The sequence below is a fragment of the Lissotriton helveticus genome, chromosome 11, assembly GCF_964261635.1.
Source record: "Lissotriton helveticus chromosome 11, aLisHel1.1, whole genome shotgun sequence".
In the NCBI taxonomy this organism is placed as follows: Eukaryota; Metazoa; Chordata; class Amphibia; order Caudata; family Salamandridae; genus Lissotriton; species Lissotriton helveticus.
Window position 1 is genome coordinate 788,059,711 of NC_136072.1, and position 19,946 is coordinate 788,079,656.

General features: G+C 45.5%; 1 protein-coding gene across 1 annotated transcript in view; it reads left to right on the plus strand.

Annotated features, from left to right (window-relative positions):
• The window catches only part of TCF7L1 (transcription factor 7 like 1), a 154,397-nt gene that overhangs the window by 79,767 nt on the left and 54,684 nt on the right, over nucleotides 1-19,946 (plus strand). The window contains exon 4 of the mRNA XM_078666738.1: nucleotides 18,962-19,045. Coding sequence (XP_078522864.1) covers nucleotides 18,962-19,045 — 84 coding nt within the window. The remainder of the gene's footprint in view (nucleotides 1-18,961; nucleotides 19,046-19,946) is intronic.

Genomic DNA, 19,946 nt, shown 5'->3' on the forward strand with positions numbered 1-19,946 from the left:
GGAGTCCCCCCTCCCCTCCTACTGAGTGCCAGGCAGCTGACAGAAACTGGAAAAATAAAAGAAAACCATTTTATTATCATTTTATTTTTCTTTCTGCTAAAGGCAGCCAAGTCTGGGTGGGCGGGCCATGATGAGAGCAGAGGGAGGAGTGGTACACACTGTAAGTGCACCTGACAGTTTGGCCGGCTGTCTAAGGCCGGTCAAACCATCATGCGCACTTTGATCTCTCCCAACCCGAGCTGTGTTGTACAGCTGGGTGGAGAAGAGGCACAGGCTCTTAGAACTTGAGCGACTGTAAAACCAGCCCACTCAGGCAGCTCACAGAGCTCTCTTGAGAGCAGTATCTTGATTGCCGTCCAGGAGCCATAGCAGTGTGCAAGGCCCGGTACGGAAGAACCCCGAGACGGCGCTGGCAGCACTGCAGCAGGGCAGGTAAATGTTTTTTTAAAATTATTATTATTATATACCACCTACCTCCACACCTTCACCCCACCACTTATTTTGAAAGGGAGCCTCTACTGAATAATATGTTTACAAATATGTGCATTCCAGTGACTACCCCCAGAGTTTTAGAGTTTTATTTCTGTTTTATGTGGTTTTATGTGTGATGTGATCAATGCATCCGCATAGCTTTCACAAAGCAAATATTTTGGCTCTGGATTTTCACCACTAGATCCACACCTCACTTGGCTCTGAAGAACATGTCTGGCTTTTTCTACTCTCTCTATCTCTCTCTCTATCTCTATCTCTATCTCTATCTATCTATCTATCTATCTCTCTATCTCTCTATCTATCTCTCTATCTTTCTCTCTATCTCTCTCTCGTTCTCTCTCTCTCGTTCTCTCTCTCTCGTTCTCTCTCTCTGTCTCGTTCTCTCTCTGTCTCGTTCTCTCTCTCTCTCGTTCTCTCTCGTTCTCTCTCGTTCTCTCTCGTTCTCTCTCGCTCTCGTTCTCTCTCTCTCTCGTTCTCTCTCTCTCTCTCTCTCTCTCTCTCTCTCGTGTTCTCTCTCTCTCTCTCGTTCTCTCTCTCTCTGTCGCCTATTGAGAACACGCCTGTGCATTTGTATTCTTCTATCTCACTCTATCATTGAATAAAATAAATGAAAAATTGGTCAGAGGACCATTGAGTTTCACAGATATACCTGACCTGTGCAAGAAGCCTGCAAATGGCGGGGACTTCCGAGACCCACAAGGTTACATTATACCTCCACTGTGTGTTGTCGGCCTTGCTGCAATGATTAAAGAGTATCTAAAGGCGTTTCCGCTGTGTATTGCAGTGTGTATTAAGGATCATTCTCAGGTGTTTCTGTCTTCCTTCCACCTTTTTTACTCCATGAAATAAATAACACCCCAGCCATTCCTGTCCCTTCTTTCTCGCCCTGTCCATCTTCTGTACATCTCGGCTGGTTTGCATTTTTGTAGGGATGTGGCAGTCTCTGCGCGACTTAAAAAACACAAGGGAGCTCTGTGCGTTGTTGTCGTCGGGTACAATTTAAGTACACGTACCTGGCGGCTCTACTCACCACATACCCTGCTCCTGGCAATAGTGGCCTAATTATCGTGTCTGTCTATTAATATTGATGTTCCATGCGCGTAGGCACAGCTCTCTTTTGTCCATGTGTCTGTGCACAACAAGAGCACCTCCGAGGCGGACATGGCTGCCCTGCAAGTTGTGCTGTACCTGCATAGTTTACTCACGGTGTGATTAATGCCCTGTGCCTGAGTTTAGTTTACAAAGAAAGAAGTGGGCGCGGCCAGGTGCGCCCGAGGAACAAAACACACTGTGGAGCGAGTGCCAGACATCCCCTTCGGCTGCTCAGGCTCTGTAATTACAGTGAGGACCTGTCTGCCCTGCCAGGCAATGTGCCTGAGCAAGTCGGGGCGGTCCGGGGGGGGCCTGCTCATTTCCTCAGCACTTGCACTGCTCGGGGTAGAGAAGATGTCAGATATGTCCCGGAAGAGGTCTTGGATTGGAGTCTGAGGGAAAAGGCACTGTGTGAGCTGGGACCTCACTGGTGAACGTCTGATGTGGTGTGTCTGTGCTGAGGGATCTGCTGTTCAACGATTTGTGTACAAAATCAAGGCCTTTGAGGCAGGTGTCCTGGAACCCAGAGTGTTGCTGCTCAGTCGCAAGTCCTATATCCGACCTGGTCTTGCCCTGCTACGGACTGCCTTGAATAGACTTGCTTTGGTCCCTGTCCGAGGTCGAGTTGTTCTTTCCGGTCATGTTTTCCACTCAAGTGCCATTTCAGGACACGATGAGCACAAGAGGCAGTTGAATCTGCATAATTATTTGCACTTCCTTTTCAGCATAACCGTGTAAGTCTTGTTTGTTCACTCTCCGTGCCCAATGAAGATGTTAGACTGCATCACCTGCTATAGGCATAGTGGGAGGTTGATGACTGTTGCCTCACTGTATTGATTCCTTCTATAGCCCTGAGGGAGATGGGCAGCTATTTCTGTAGTGAACCAGCTCAGTGCTCTGCTGGAGTGATGAATAGAAGGCTTTAGCCTGGCTGGTGCTTTGCATCTACTGGGCCTCCTTACTGTAACGTTGACTTTCTGTTGAAGTCTAATGGGATGTTGTGACTTTGGACAACAGGGTTTTCATGTTCCATGGATATAGAACAGCCCTTTCTTATTCCTTGTACTTGCGAAGAGACTCCTTCTACTGGCTTTTGGTATGCTATTAACCTCTTTATACTTATGGGGCATGACAACTGCACACACTGTTTAATGTCTGTTTTCGGGTAGGTATTTTATATATTAAGACTTTCTCTGCAGTTTTTCTCTAACGTGATTCTTCGATTCTGGCTCTCTTGTGATGCCTGTTCACAGAAGAGTTGTGCCACAAACTGAGCCCCTATTTACTGCACAACTGCCCAGTGGCTTAGCCGTTGACCTTTTATTTTTGCAGGGTTTCTGGAAGGAATGATTATTTTTGTTATGAGTTGGTGACTTGAGAGAAGTTCCCTTGTTGGATTTGAAGTAAGAAATGGCACCTGTGACTTTATATTTGTAAGTTGTTGGGACCTTTTAGCAGTGGTGGCCGGTAACGGGGTGGGGGTTAGTGGGGGTAGGGTTGATTTAAAAATAATAATAATAATCAGTTATTTTGCCGCATCTCTCCACTGCCACATCTCTCCCACGTCAAGTGGGTCTCTTCTGGAGACCGGTAAGCACCCAGACTCACCACAGCCAATCACAACGCTGTAATTCAGTGTTGTGATTGGTCCGAGCGCCGTGGTTCAGCGCTCAGCCAGGGAATGGGGGCCTGTGCATGTTCTCCATGCAGGCTGTAATGCCCTAGAGACATTCGTGCCCTAGAGACATTCAATCAATCAATCAAGACATTTGTATAGCGCACTACTCACCCGTAGGGTCTCAAGGCGCTAGGAGGGGGGGGGGGGGGTGCCGTTACTGCTCGAACAGCCAGGTCTTGAGCTTCTTCCTGAAGGAGAGGTGGTCTTGGGTCAGGCGCAGGTCGGACGGGAGAGAGTTCCAGGTCTTGGCGGCCAGGTAGGAGAAGGACCTACCTCCTGTTGTCGCTCTTCGGATGCGGGGGATGCCGGCGAGGGCGTGGCTGGTTGATCTGAGGTGGCGCTTGGGAGCGTAGAAGTTGATTCGGTTGTTGAGGTAGTTCGGGCCTTGGTCGTGTAGGGCTTTGTGTGCGTGGGTGAGGAGACGGAAGGTGATTCTTTTGTTGACGGGGAGCCAGTGCAGGTCTCTCAGATGTCCGGAGATGTGGCTGTTTCGTGGGATGTCGAGGATGAGTCTGGCTGAGGCGTTCTGGATCCGCTGGAGTCTCTTCTGGAGCTTGGCGGTGGTTCCGGCGTAGAGGGCGTTGCCGTAGTCCAGTCGGCTGGTGACGAGGGCCTGGGTGACAGTCTTCCTGGTCTCGGTGGGGATCCACCAGAAGATCTTCCGTAGCATGCGCAGGATGTTGAAGCACGACGAGGAGACGGCGTTGACTTGTCTGGTCATGGAGAGGGAGGAGTCCAGGATGAAGCCCAGGTTGCGTGCGTGGTCCGTCGGTTTGGGTGCGGTGCCCAGGGCGTGGGGCCACCAGGAGTCGTCCCAGGCGGAGGGCGAGGAGCCCAGGATGAGGACCTCCGTCTTGTCTGAGTTCAGTTTCAGGCGGCTGGTCGTCATCCACTCGGCTACATCTCTCATCCCTTCGTGTAGGTTGGCTCTGGCGGCGGCGGGGTCGTTGGTCAGGGAGAGGATCAGCTGGGTGTCGTCGGCGTAGGAGATTATGTTGAGGTTGTGTTGGCGTGCGATGGTCGCGAGGGGGCTCATGTAGACGTTGAAGAGGGTGGGACTCAACGAGGATCCTTGAGGGACGCCGCAGATGACTTCGGTGGCCTCTGACTTGTACGGTGGTAGGCGGACTCTCTGTGTTCTTCCGTCGAGGAAGGAGGTGATCCATTCCAGTGCCTTCTCCTGGATTCCGATGTTGCCGAGGCGCTGCACTAGTGTGCGGTGGCAGACAGTATCGAATGCCGCGGAGAGGTCCAGGAGGATGAGGGCCGCTGTTTCTCCGTTGTCCATCATGGCTCGGATGTCATCGGTGGCAGCGATGAGGGCGGTCTCGGTGCTGTGGTTGGCTCGGAAGCCAGACTGTGAGGGGTCGAGGGATCCATTCGTCTCGAGGAAGGCGGCCAGCTGTTTGTTGACGGTCTTTTCGATGACTTTGGCCGGGAACGGGAGGAGCGAGATGGGACGGTAATTCTTGAGTTCGGTGTGGTCCTCTGTAGGTTTCTTGAGTAGCGCGCTGAGTTCTGCGTGTTTCCAGCTCTCCGGGAAGGTGGCGGTGTCGAAGGAGGTGTTGATAATGTCCCGCAGGTGGGGTGCGATGACAACGTCGGCCTTGTTGAAGACGTGGTGAGGGCAGGGGTCGGTCGGAGATCCGGAGTGGACGGAGTTCATTGTGCGGACGGTGTCTTCGGTGCTGATCGGAGTCCAGGCGCGGAGGGTGGTGGTGGGTGGCGTAGCTGCGGTTGTGGCGTGCGTCGGTTGGATGCTGAAGCTGTTGTGTATGTCCGCGATCTTGTTGTGGAAGTAGGAGGCGAGGGAGTTGCAGAGGTCTTGCGACGGGGTGATGTCGTTGTTTCCGGCGTTTGGGTTGGAGAGCTCTTTCACGATGTTGAAGAGTTCCTTGCAGTTGTGTGCGTTGTTGTCCAGCCGGTCCTTGTATGCATTTTTCTTGGTGGCGCGGATCCGTTGGTGGTGTTTCCGGGTGGCGAGCTTGAGGGTGTTCATGTTGTCCATTGTTGGTTCCCTTCTCCATACTTTCTCGAGGGCTCGGCAGTTCTTCTTGGAGCTCTTGAGTTCGTCGGTGAACCATGGGGCTTTTCTGCTGCCGGGTCTGCTGGGCGGGGTCCTCAGCGGGGCGAGTTCGTCCGCGCAGTTGCTGATCCACTTCGTGAGGTTGTCGGCGGCCTGGCTGGGGTTCGCTGAGCCGGCAGGAGGGTGCTGGCTCAGGGAGGCGGTGAGCTGGTTGGCTGCGATCTTGTTCCAGCTTCTTCGGGCAACCTGTTGCTGGTGGTGGTGGATCGTCGTTCTTTTGAAGGTGAAGTGGACGCAGCTGTGGTCCGTCCAGTGGAGTTCTGTGGCGTGGCTGAAGGCGATGTCCTTGCTGGATGAGAAGACGGCGTCGAGTGTGTGTCCGGCGAGGTGGGTGGGGGTGGACACCAGCTGCTTGAGTCCGAGGTTGGCGAGGTTGTCAAGTAGGGTGGTGGTGTTGTTCTCCAGGTGGAAGTTGAGGTCCCCCAGGAGGATGTAGTCGGCGGAGGGGAGGGCATGCGGGCTGATGAAGTCGGCGATGTCCTCGCTGAATCGTGTGCGTGGTCCCGGGGGTCGGTAGATGAGGGTGCCTCTGAGGGTGGTCTTCGGGTCGGTGCGGATTTGGAAGTGCAGGTGTTCGGCGGTGGTCAGGGTGTCGTCGGTGTTGGTCGTGATGCGGATGGTGTCTCTGTGGATGATGGCGATGCATCATGCACACTGTACAAAGTGCACAACCGTGAGCAGTGGGGGTGACTCTCCTCTGCCTTAGCGGAGGAGCCGCCACTGCCTTTTAGTGGTGGAGTGATAGCAGACAGAGATTTTGGCTGATGCACCAGACTGGTCAGCTGTGACAATCAGTGACAGCACCAACACTGACTGAGCTTTTACACTCAAGTATCACAGAACCAGACCACTTTCGCAGCATAATGTGTTTTTAGGTCGGGCCTGGGCAGCGCATGTGCTGTTCTGCGAGGCATGCTGATTAGAGTATGGACTTGAAGCACCACCCACTCTCCGCCCATATTTTTCATTGGCATTCATTACATCTTTATTCTTGAAAAGTTTTATTCCAGCATAACTTTAATGGTTTTGGACAGTGAGTATACCATCAACTGTCAGAGCATTTGGTGTTGCTTTGTAAACGTAGGAAGTCTCGAACTATGGCAAAACCAAATGGGTTGCACACTTTAAACCTTGCACCAGTAGTTTTAGGGGGCCTAAGTCACATCTGTTGTGCTCGATCAGTTTCAGAGATGGACAGATCTTGCGGAGCTTCTGTACTTCTGTTTGGCTAACTTTAGGAAGGACAAATAACGGATGCAGAATATAGAAAATGGTTAGGTAGTGCAGTTTACTCATTACTATGAAACGGGGTCTTGAATCTGCATTAAAGCCATTCAAGGAACCGACCCCAAACAAATCAATTATTCAACCTCGTCCATGGGCTTGGTTAAATTTCTCTTAGAAGAGGTTACTTGAATGTATTTATTAGGCCGGATGTAGACTTTCAGAATTATGGGCACATCTACTTTCATCAAGCTGACAAAGTGCAGCACCGAAGCAGTTTGACATCTCTATTTTGCAAAGACGTCGAGATCAGAGAATTTGATTTCTGTATATTTGGGGGGAAAAAACATATTGTCTCATACTTTCTCAGTCGTCACATCACTTTCTCCACACTGCCTCAGTGTGCCTGACTGGTGGACTGCCTGGCTCCACACAACACTGCGAGCCCTGTACAAATTCCTTTCCTGTACTCTGGTCACGTCTTTGTCCACGTAGTGTAACTTGGGCCTAAGCTTCTAACATTCCTGGTAAAAACCAGGGGAGTGAGAAGCAAGGAAATGTCCGAGCTGAAGGCTAAACCTCGGGGCCTAAAGTCAGACCTTCCAGGTGCTTGCAGTGTCGGGCTTCTCCATTATGTATTGTTTGGGACCGGGTCATGGCGTTGGATCGAAGAGAGATAAGCTCCCCTTCCTGTCCCATACTGAATGTATACAAAGCCGGCTTCCTCTCACTCCCTGCTGCTGATGCATTGGGATTGATTCCAGGCTTGCACAACCCCCACCTCCTCCGCTCCAGAAAATACATTCAAACTTAAACCATCTCTGTGCAGCTCAGATTATGACATTTTGTGGCTAGGCAAGTGACCCTACTCTCGCCGTTTAGAAAGAAATTCAAACAAGTATCAGATCCCATATAATTGCTTGCAACATGATATAGCCATAGATCATGGACACGTATTTTTCAAAGTAAGTGGTCAGTCTACACTTCTAACAAACCTCATCTACATTGTTTCCAAATAATTCAGTTTGGCTGATATTTGTATAGCTCCCAGTCACCTTGTCTGGAAGAAATCCAGAAAGAACACTTGTTCAAAGTCAAAGTGTCTGCAGTCTTCACTGGGATTTGGATTTGAGTCCAAAATGCACAGCGTCAGAAATTGTTTGGTACTTCCTATAATTTTTCTAATGGGATTTGTAGGTGTATAATCCTAAACGCGAAAATGTTTCACTTCATCATAAGTGGTTACTTAAAAAGAATAAAAAAATACTATTATTGCTTTATTGAATTGTCCTGTAAATCATCAGTTTAGTATAAACAGCCTTGACATTTTCTATGATGACATGAACGCTGTAAAGTGTTGTGGGTAAGTTCATTAAACATAAAAGAAATACATGGTATACCGTTGTGAGGAATATTATTAATCTGATTTACAAAGCATAGGTTTTATTAATAATTTTCCAAAGATTTAAGCAGTATTGTACACCTTCTTGCCAAGGAAGTGCTTAGAAATCCTTTAACAAATACACACTTGAGTTTATTTATTCCTTTGTTAAAATGCTTCATAAGTAAAAATAAATATTGTCAAAGCCAATTGGCCTCGCATTTGAGACCGATTGGGTCGGTCAGTGACTTTTGTTCATACAGCAAAGCATGGGTAAAAATGGCGATGCTATAAAACAATAACAAAAGGGGAAATAGGCACAATGATGCATGTGCGTGATGTGATGCAAGCGTCTTTTTTTTGTCCCAATCTGAGAATGATTAGTAAATTAAAAAAATATGAAAATGAAGTCGTTCAAAACAGTGTTTATTTGTAAAGCGGAAAAGCAGGCAGCAATTTACCAGGCATAACAAAAAAAAGAAGGTAATATTTTAAAAAATTGGACTGCGGGTGAGAAGCTGAGGGGGCAATGGAATAGAAGGTCGGAGTAGCAGTGGGTGGCAGGACGGAAAAATAAGCACATGAGAGCAACAAGGAGACAGGGCTGATGGACACAGGAGGGAGAAAACAATATTGAGCAAAGGCAGAAGCTCCAGCAGGGTGGAGAGGAAAGCACACGAGGAATACAGCTGGAAAACACATGTACTTTTTTGAAGTGCTTAAAGAAAAAGAAAAATCGGTTTGTCCTTAAAAGTGAGCAGTGGAAGGAAACAGGTAGTGCGGCTGTGCTCCAGGGGAGATGCAAACAGAAGACAGACAAAGTAAGCCATTGAATAAGAAGCAAGTAAATTAGTGAAAATAAAACTAGCCAGTAATTGGCAAGGAATGGGCATTATTTAAGCCCACTGTAAGTTCTTGGTAAGATGGCAATATGTCTTTTCAATCCGCTTTCGATGTCTGGTGGGCTTGACCTAAACAAGGTGAAAGCTACTATTAAATGGCTTCAGTGCTCAGTCCGAAGAATGTGCTCTTCTTGTATACACTGTTCATGCTTATACTTGAAACTTTATTCAGGAGAAATCATTACTAAACAGTAATTGGGACAGGCAAATTGTAACCATACATATAGCAGACCACGTAGACTACAGTCGACGAGATTAAGGGGTGCCCAGACTCAGGAAATCGCTTTTGGACCACGCATAACTTTTTTTTTTGCAAATGGCAAAACATGTATTTATCTGGATATCAGTAGACTGTTGCAAGCAAAATCCTAAAGTGAGTAAGGAAGGGACAAAACCAACACTGCACGACTTTTTTATCCTTAACTAGGAAAACCTAGGATTCCGAGATGTCATGCTGTTGTTTATTTTTGTATACATTGTATGACTTCGTTACAAAATTGTATGAACATTCAGCTACAAATTTGCCTTGGAAGGTACCTCAGAAATGGGTTTTTTTCTTGAACAATTAAAAGCAGGCGAATGCTGTAGTAATTCTATGCGCCCTTGTTTTTTAGAGTAATTGTGCATTTTCCACTTGTATTCATCAGTTTCAGCAAACTGAAACAACACGAGTGTTTCACTCTGTATCCTTGTCGTGGAAATACAAATGCATGCAGCCGTTTTGCAGACTTATTTTCAGCTATAAAGTATTCCCGAGCAACATGTTCGGATCCACCTTGGTGGTACTCGATAGAGGGGGTGAAGGTTGGCATCTCTTCGACCCTTCTCTGCGAAAGGAATTCGCTGAGATCCTGAAGTTTAAAATGGAAAGCAATTTAGTGCCGATGGTGAACACACACAAATCTTTTCTGTGTCTGCTGTTCTTGAGATTGTCAACGAAGAATGCTGAAGCTTCCTGTCGTAGCCCAGGCTAAGTGAGCAGAGGTCTGAAAGCGGCTCCCATTTCCTCACGCAGGAGAGTTTACAGAATGGACTCCTGGCCTGTGTCTCCCCTTCTTCCTGGGGGGAGGGGGCTTTCACAGGCACTGGGACTTTCAGAACTCTGTACATTTGCCAGTTTGCGGATTTAGTGTTTTCAGTACTAATTTTTAAAGGGAAATCTTTATCTGTACAACAAAATTTCAAGTACAAAACAACAAAGGCGATAGAGAAAAATGATGAATTTGCAGTCCTGCTCAGTTTATAGGAAAGCGGGATGCAGTCAGATTTGAGAACATTGTTTTCTTTGAACCGTGTGTAAGTTTTGTAGCTGTCTGTGTATGCGATGTACTAGAGCATCCTTTTATGGGTTAGACCCTTGCATCATGTGCCATCTACCTCTGTCTGAAGGCTTGTCTTCGAGAACGATTGTAGATTGTATCCTATTCTTCTGGAGCGAATGAAATTCTACTATAAGTTTCTCTTAGCGTGTTTTTTCTTTCCTTAACTCTTATATATGCATTTCTCTTATTCGCTTCTAGTTCTGCTGCTTGATGCTATTAATTTCTCACTTTGACTAACCGCCGTATGCAAGCCGAACTCCTTCTTTGCACCCCTTTATAGATCTTTCAAGGATTGATACATTAAAAACCAAGGGTGTATAAATATAATTTACTTAAATATCTCATTCCCTATACTTGCATGTTAATGGATCTAATTTAGAATCACATGACTTAAACATGCAACAGCCACAGGTGAAGGATCCCGGCATTACTATCTGTTATTTGGGCTAGCCATTTGCCTTGAGACTTTTAATGTGTAAATGCCTCATAATTAAATGCTTCCTTCTACCATCATAGTGTCTTTTTTTCTCACCCACTTAAGCTTGTGTATAAACTACTGCAGCCTAGTCTACTTGGCCTACTGTTTTAGTAGAATGTGACCCCAGGGCATCCAGTATATCTTCCTTGCATTGTCATGCAGTTCATACACCTGATTACTTTTGCTGGGTAGAAAAGGCACAGTGTGAGCTCTAGGTATTTGACGCAGCCTCTGATATATGAAAAAGGTTTATGAACCTCAAACCCTTATAGAAAGACCTGGAGACCCTTTTGCTATGATGTCTTGGCCAGTGCTGACCTGTTTTAAAGTACAGCCCAGGAGTACCACTTTACTCTTCAGAACAACAGTATGTGTGCATTTCCTCTCTGCCTCGCTTGAACCTCTTGCCTCTTCCACTTTAATGACATTTCAGGTGGTGCAGGCTTTTCTTGGCCCTGTGATGGTGGCCCAGCTCACCCTATCCCCCATTGGACCACTGCAACCAGGAAACAGCTGAGCTTATAATTCACAGGGGAAAATTGCCTTTCAAAGTTTGGCTATACTGTCTGTGCAAAGGTGCAGATTCACTACTTCTGCATCTTTCTTTTCTACATAGCTGAACCATGCCAACAAAAATAGAACAATGCTATTTGCAGTACTAGTGCATTTGTATTGCAAACAGCTAATGCTGGGGCTCTCATTACGCGGCACAGTGCAGTCTACAACTAACGGCAATTACCCTGAAATTCTGTAATGGTAAATACTTGTACCCTCTCATTATCCTTGAAGGTGGAAGGAACATCATCTTAGGCCACCGAGACCTCTGTTGCCTAAACAGATATTTTCATAAGAGACGTCGTACTGGTTCACACTTCCAGGAAGAACAGGATGTTCATATGGCTGAGAGTCTTGTGCTTTCATCTAAAAAAGCAGAAGTTGATTTACGCTAAAGTGCTTAATTGTGCTATCCTCCTTTCCAGGTATGAAGTTGGAGCAACTTTAGAAAAGGTCAAAGGCTTGGACACCAAATACATTTTATTTGAATAAGTTATGAGGAGGCGATCTGTTGCCAGTTTCCAAACATTAAAATGACCTTTGCAACCATCGTAGTTTAAAACCAGGCACAATTGAGCAAATGAACCTCCAGTTTGAAAAGCAGATTAGTCGAACCCCCACACATCATCAATATGCTAACGTTTCTAGAGAAATAGTACTGTTCTATGCCCTTCTTTCCTTTGTGTCAAAACCTTGCATCTATTGGAATTTTTGACAATATGGGCTTTATATGACAAACACTTGTTGTCTATACAGCTGATTCAAATTTATCTCTGGGGCCTGATCATTCTTAAGTTTCCCTGCTGCCAGTAACCACTTAACTTATTGGAAGTATTTAGTCAACGTCGTAACCATATGTTATTTTTTAATAAATCTATTCCAGTCACATACCTTCTTCGTAAAGAAAGGACTATGTAGTAAATCTGAGATGCACTCTTTCTCTTCATATGCCCTAGTGACGTGGCATAGGTATACCTTTTCTCTGTCGATAATAGCAGTGGTATTGTTAGCAAGTTTAATTGGGTAACCTTCAGTGGTGCACTCTTCAGGTTCAACCCAGGGTACGTGGCAGCTCTTAAAGGGAGTAACTTAGACTTCTGGAAACTAACAAAACGGAGAACACTGTATGTGATGTACCATCGAGAGCTGTCCAAAAAAATTGTCAGAAGTCATCAGGCTGGGCATTTCCTCTCACTCATTAGATTCTCGCACCTTTGGATCAGTCACTCTCACTCTTCACCAGTCCTTGCAAGGTCTCAATATAATTAGGAGTTTGTTGTTAAAATTTTAATTTGTGGTCCAGAGTCCTCAAACCTCATGCCTGTGGACTCCTGGGCCATTCAGCCTCTGAAAACTACAATGTTCTAAAATTTTAACTCCATTTTGCTGTTACATACACATAGAAGGTTAAAGATTTCGATGTGTGGAAGCCAGTGGGTTAATCCTTCAGTTTTCATATTGGCTCTCAGGTATCTAACAGGGGCATTCTAGCATTTCCTTCCAGCTGTTCTGCATCAGGAATATTTCGACGTTTAGGGAGAGTACAGTGAGCAGCTGCCTCCTCCATCTCACACTCACCAAACCTGGAGCTGACAGTTGCTTCCTCCAGTCAGCCATCCTCTAGGAATGCATACCCGTCCATCACAAACAAGTAAGAGACCCTTCACTCGCTCTGACCCCCAGGCATGCCTGCTCCCAGCAAGCACTCTGAAGCCTATTCCGTCCCATCTGTAAAATATTGCACCCTGGAGCCTGTGCAGGCATGGAATCCTTCGCGGGGAACTACATTGAATACATCGACAGAAACCCAATGTTTTAACGTTTGTCAGGGATCTTTGTCAATATAGGTCAATCTCAGGAGGTCTATGGCCTATGCTGATTTCCTCAGGACAGGAAATGGGTTTGAATCCACAGCAGACTGAAGTCTTGTGCCTTTCTGTCTCTGTTATGCCCTGGGGGCAAATAGAAGTCAAAGTCGAGTATTTGTCTAAGGCAGAGCTGATACTAGTCAAAAGTGGCATCTAGGTGTTGGCCGGCAGCATTATTCTCTTGCACTAGGCAATCTGGCTACCTCTTGTGTATAGGGCTCTATCTGTATTGGTGCAGATGCCTAGCATGGATGAGTCAGATTATAGTTAAAAAAAGGAGAGAGCATAGAGTGACCACACAGTTGCTGCTATTTGAGTTCCCTTTCTGCCCTCAGAGAGAGCATTTGACACAGCATTCGACACAGTTGACCACAAACCTCTCCTCAAAGCCCTCGAAGAAAGGGCCGGTTTAAATGAGATGGTTCTCCTCATTCTTACTCAACCGCTCCCAGAGAATCAAAATCGGATGCTTTGAATCTGACCTTCAACCAGTCTGGAGGGGAGTCCCCCAAGTATCAGTGCTCTCCCCTCTACTCTTAAACATTTACATGGAACCCCTCGCCACCTTACTCAGAAAAGCTAACATCCCTATTCACCTATATGCGGATGACAGCCAAATCTACCGTGAAATCTCCTCTGCCAAAGACATCCAAAGACTAAATGAAACACTAAGAGAAGTGCAACGCTGGCTGTCAAGCAACCACTTAAAACTGAACCCGAACAATCCCAAACTGCTCCTCATCTCGAACAAAGAAGAGAACCCACAAGTGGTCGAGTGGCTAAAAGAGATCGATGCGCTCAATGGTAACCTCACCCTGGCCGATTCTGTTAAATAATTAGGCACCACGCTAGACTCAAAACTGGACATGACCAAACACATTAAGATTTCGGCTAAGAGAGCCTTCCTTAACCTGAAACTACTAAACAAAATAAAACCTTTCATTCCACCCAAGGATCTCAAAGAAGCCACCCAAGCATTGGTGCTGTCAAGACTGGATTATGGAAACGCAGTCCTCTCGGCAATAGCAAAAACACACCTTGCTCCGCTGAAAACAACCCTCAATACGGCTGCCAGAATGGTCACTGGAATAAAGAAATGTGGCCACATCTCTCCTGCACTCAAAGAACTCAAGTGGCTTCAAATAGAAAGGCGGGAGAACTTCAGAACAGACTGCCTCACTCACAAAGCCCTCCTCCCAGGCAAACCCCAATATCTGGCGTCCAAACTCAAAAAAGCAGGTCAGAACAGGAACCTTAGAAGCTCCAATACCATACTTCTTATCCCGCTAAAACCACAAAAACAAAAAACCGCCGCCAGATCCTTCGCCGGCAATGCACCCAAAATATGGAACTCTATTCCCCCCACATCAGAACTATTCCCTCTTTTGCTAAATTCAAGTCAGCTCATTTCCTTTTCCTCGATCGATCGCTAGCGAATAGATAGGATCAGTCGGAGTGCTGAAAATGACACTAAACCTCCCTCGGTTGTGGGATAACAAGTCCTTGCAACAGAACTTCTCAACATCTTCTTTACTATGACTCTCATCCGGATTGTCTCACTGTACTGCAATTTGTTCTGCTCTCTTTTGCTCACTTTATTGTAATATGTTCTGCTACCGTTGTTCTGCTCTGCAACTGTTGTGAAGCTCTCCGATACCCTCCGGTCAGGCTAGTGCTATACAAAACTTCGTAAATAGATGATGTGCTGTTCAGAGCACAAACTAAATATGCTAGCTGTGTCTCCACCTCTTGTATGGTAGTGTGTTTATTTTGCTTTTTAAAGTGACACGGAGCATGATGTGTTACATTTTTATCACCTTATGCATTTGTTTATAAAGAGCTTCATGAAAAACAAGCTGTTACTTCCATTAAGCAGGACCTATTTCAAGAAGTAATCTTGGTTGGATGAGGTCAAGCTGTTGAGTACAGCCAGGTCTTTCAGCTGGTTTGAGCTGCAGAGGGTTAGAAAGGTTTCTTATTTTCCTAGAGAAAAGTACCAGAGCTTGACTGTCTGGAACCTTCTTGGTTGGTTGGTGTGGATTCTGTGCCACAGAATCATGTGGGTTTGTATGAATGTGTTCCGCGAGTTGTCTGTGAAGTACTTGCACTATTACTCAATTAATATATTTTTCTGAGTGCTTGGCCCTACAAAGAGTTTTTATCAAATATGTGATATAGGAACGGGGCTTTGGATTGCTAAATCTAAAGTTGAATAGCACCAATCTGCAACTTTTGTTACTGTGTAACTGGGACTTGATTTACCATGGCTGCCTGTAGAAATTTGGAATAATGATTTGTGAAGTGATCTTTGTGTGCTGGTTGTATAAATGATGGGTTTAATGACCCTTGGGAAATAAGGCAATATCATCCACATACAGGGTAATTATTAACAACAGCCTGATGTCCTTTGGGGCATCTGGCGACAATGGGAACGAGACATGGGCGATATGGAGGATGCCGACTAGGAGGCAGTGCTAATGCACCTTCAGGAGGTGGCCATTAGGGCGAGTTTCTGCCTAATACAGCTTAAAATCCTACACAGGGTCTACATAGCTTGGTACAGGTTGCAGAAGATGGGGAAGATCCCAAAGCACCCTCTCAGCACTGCAAAACACGTTGGGTCATTCTACCACATCATATGGGAATGCCAGAAAATACAGAAATACTGAGTGACAATATTGACAGAACTGGCGGACTTACTAGAAGAAGAGATGCTTCTTAGCCCCCAATTTGTGCTCTTCGGCGTATTGGGGGAAATGGACATTCCCTATAAGAAGTTATTGTTCTGCTCGCTGGGCTTGGTGGTATCTAAGAGGGACCTGGTGTGGGTTTGGGGGTACAGGATGTCCCTACTAAAAAATAAATAAAGAATTGGTGAATGGACACTTGCATGCTGCCGAAAAGTTGCTTTATGCTGCTTGGGATTGTCCTAAGAAATATGAGAAAATATGGGGTTGATGGAGGGAGGTCTATGACCTGGAGATGGAGGGCTCTCAGCTGCCACAGAATTGAGCGCTGAGCAGGGTCTGCCTGACCATAGCATGGAAGGACTGGAAGTTGGCAGAGGGCAGCCACCCCGTTGTCACCCCCTGCACCTACCTCCTTGAAGTTTGTGAACTGTTGTAAGCAGATCTCCTTATCCAATCTAACATGTCCTGGCATTGATTATCCTGGTAATTGTTCTGATGTAATGTGGGTATGTTCATTTTGTTTGTTTTTCATAAAACAACCAAAAACATTTTTTTTAAAGCTGGGTTTTATGGTTGGGTGACTTCATTATACCAAAACGACATCTATCTTGGTGTGTTGCGTGCATTAGGGTGTGGTACGGTGAAAAGCTTTTTGTTGGAGAGCTTCTTAACTTAGAAATGTGTACTAGAGGGCAGCATCAATATTGCCAACTATATGACTCTTGATCATGTGTTTGTTGCTTGATGGTGACATGTTTTCTGTTGGTTCTGTGACCATTGTGAGTTGGAAGATTGGGTTGAAATGTGGCCCTCTACATTGCCAACTCCATGCCTTTAGTGCTATACTTTATGGTTGGGAGGACGGCTTGACAATACACCCCTTGACCCTCCCCAAACACAATCCTGCGCCCGTGGTGTAGTTATACCATCCCCTCTCTCTATTTGGGAGGGAGGAGTTCAACAGTGAATCTGTCAGAAACATCACAGTGCAGCAGCAGCAGGAATCTCTGCGGAGAGGATCTGTACACCTCTGTCCGTCTGATGCAAGTGGCTCATAAAGAGGAGCTTTTTGGTCATGTTTAAAAGGGGGCAGTATTTATTCTCTACACCGCCTGAAACGAAAAAAAGTTTACCATTTCTGCTTACCGGCTCTCCAAAATAAACATGGTGGTCATTTGGTCTCTACAACTGTTTCACCTCATAGAGGGGAATGTGTTTTGTCAGTTGTTGATTTGTCGGTTCTATTTTTTGATGGAACCACAACTTGCTGTCATTTGACTGAATTTTAACGATATAAAGTAGTAAAAGTTAGGTGTTGGATTAGTTCCTCACTCGAGGGCCACTAATAAAGACCCTTTGCCCTACTTACCGCCAGTCAACCTGCTGCCTCCTGGGTGGCATGCTGGCCTTTCCAAGTGTTTGTTCATTACAATCCCATCAGCAACTAAGGTGATCACGTCGTCTTCTCTTTTAATTTATCTTCGTAACCACAGCACATCTCTAATGGCCCAGGCAAACACGGTCTTTTATGGTCTGGATTTGCAGTGCTGTGTTTGTAATCGGGTAGGAGAAACGATTGACACCTTGGTTTCTGTTTCTCAGCCAAGTCCTTACAGCATCACTGGAAACCGCCAGCAGAGAAACAAAAAAGGTGCGACCTGATCAGTGACTAAGTGTGGGTTGCACAAAGCTTTTTGTTTGGAGAAAGGAGATCTGTGGCGTCTCTGCTTCAATTAAATAATAGTTTCCTTTCCTCACACCTATTGTTGAAATGCTGGTCTTGGGGTGGGATCCCAAACACCATAGTTACATGACTCAGAAGCGTTAGCGCATGCACTACCTTGGCCAATGTGCCCCACTCTGGTAGGTTTTAGTACTTAGCTGCTGGCTTCCTCTGATCGTAGCATTGCCAACATCTTCGGAAGGAGTCTACTCATGCTAAGAAATGAGCCTCAGCCTGAAAGCATTTAGTGTCAAGTTGACCTTGTACTCGCTGCACTATCACTCTTAAATCCAAACAGCCTTGCACTCGCCTAGTCTGTCTCAGGATGGAAGGTAGTGCACTTCAATAAAGTACACGTTTTCGCCACCTTTGAATTTTGGGACTATCTTACATCAAGCATCGTTGCTTTTTTTCTAAAAACAAAACTGGCATAAATAAGTGTGTCGTACAAGGTAATTCCTGCTCAGAAAAGCAATTCATATGGGCAGCATTGCTTTCTGTTTATCCACTTGCATTATTTGGTTGTGTGGGGGGTAGACCGGAAATTTGGTCAATATAAAGCGCTTAAATACAAGCTTTAAATGGGCTAGTAAACACTAGTGTGAATCAGGGGAACACTACCAAATAGGATCCAAGTTTGTTGGCTCCACGCTTCTGGTGCTGTAAGTCTAACACGCTTTCTGTGGGAAAAAGCACTTTGCTTTCTTTTACATGGAGTTTGGTACATACTTGGTAATCTTCACTTGCGACAAATGATTGTTCAGATAACTGTAAAAAGTGATACTTACAAAAAGTTACTGACTGGGGAAGAGGTTCAGCTGTGTCTCAAACCTATGTGGGAGCAGCATATGTTGGGGAAAGCATGGCTGTGATTGGTAGGCAGAGGTTTACAGCTTTATTTGTGTCTTAATGCATAAGTTATTTTAAACAAGGAATTTTTGGAGAATCCTTGTGTGGACTAGGGTGCACAATCGAGTAGGTGTAGATTTTCTTTTCGTTCATTTCTACAAATGTTTTGTGTAGTGAGTCTTGATTCCATTAGGTTATCCATCACGTTGCAGAAATTTACCCTAATTCTGCAAGGACAGCTAGCTATCCTTTCAAAGCATAAAACTGGGGAGTTCGTCGACCACGTTCTGTGTGTTCACCTGCTAGGCTTTGTGCTACAGCTTGAAGAATGGATGATGTTTTCTGTCTGGAGTTTTAATACAAATGTAAATATATGTTTTTGGTCGGGGTGTTCTTTGTCAAATAGCACTCAATGTCTCAGTAAATACTCTTGAGTTCATGTTTTTTGTTTTTTTCATTCTGCTAGTGTTTTCTCAGCATGTCTTGCTGAAAGAGGGGATCTTGTGCTTGCATGTGAAGATTCAAAGCATGTAACCTTCACGCCATGTCTTCCATTTTTGTAGCAAGTCGTGTCTTGTTTCATCCATTCATATTTTGGTTTATCTCTTCTTTTGCCAACAGTACCTACAGATGAAATGGCCGCTTCTAGATGTGCCAAGCAGTGCTGGACTCAAAGACGCCCGGTCACCTTCTCCTGCACACCTAGTGAGTATTTATTTCCTCACAGACACTCAGTCCTGTGCTGTTGCCTCGTTCTTAAATATCTTAAGCGCTGTTGAGTGTTTTTGTCCTTCTATTCCCCAGGGGTTTTGCTTGAGACTCACGACACGCTGGCATTTCTTAGCTATTTAAAAAAACCTTATGTAAAACGCCATGATCCAATTTAAACCCCTTCTCAGTTAGGCAACTGGAATTCGAAACTCAGTATTTTGCTACTTGTGAATGTTCTCTGGACAGATATGCGAGTTTAACGTCCTCAGCCAAACTTTTTCAACACATTATTAGATAGGCAATATGGGGTTAGGTATGACACTCCTAAAATAAAAAAAAATAAAAATTGAGCACTCCACCGAGGCTTCCTCTGGTCTGGTGAAGTGCAGTAACGCTTACTGATGGTTGGATGAGGAGCATCGATTTACTGACCAGAAACATTTAGCCTCTTATTTTTTCCCCCACCCAGCTTTAATGTTCTTGTGTGCAGTCCGATCCTGGCAAAGGCCCGTGAACTGATGGGCATTACAGACACCATCACATCAATCGTCTATGTTAACCATTGTCGGCATTGGGGAGAGCTTTCTGTTAAACTAAATATTTTATTTGTGAAACAACAACTTTAGATCACTGCCACCCACATGGCCTACTCCCCACCGCCGCAGTCTTTTACGGAAACACAATTGTTAGACTAAATCCTTGTGAAACTGTGCTGCAATTTCAGCTGGGATCACTGTGCCTAATACACCCCACACTCTCCCTTCAGCACATATATATATACAAGAATTTACAATGCAATGGTTTTGCCTTTGTTAAAGTTAGAGCTATTGGCATTGCTCTTGACATTATTTTTATTTATGTTTTTTTAACATAAATAAATGGCATTGTCATTTAC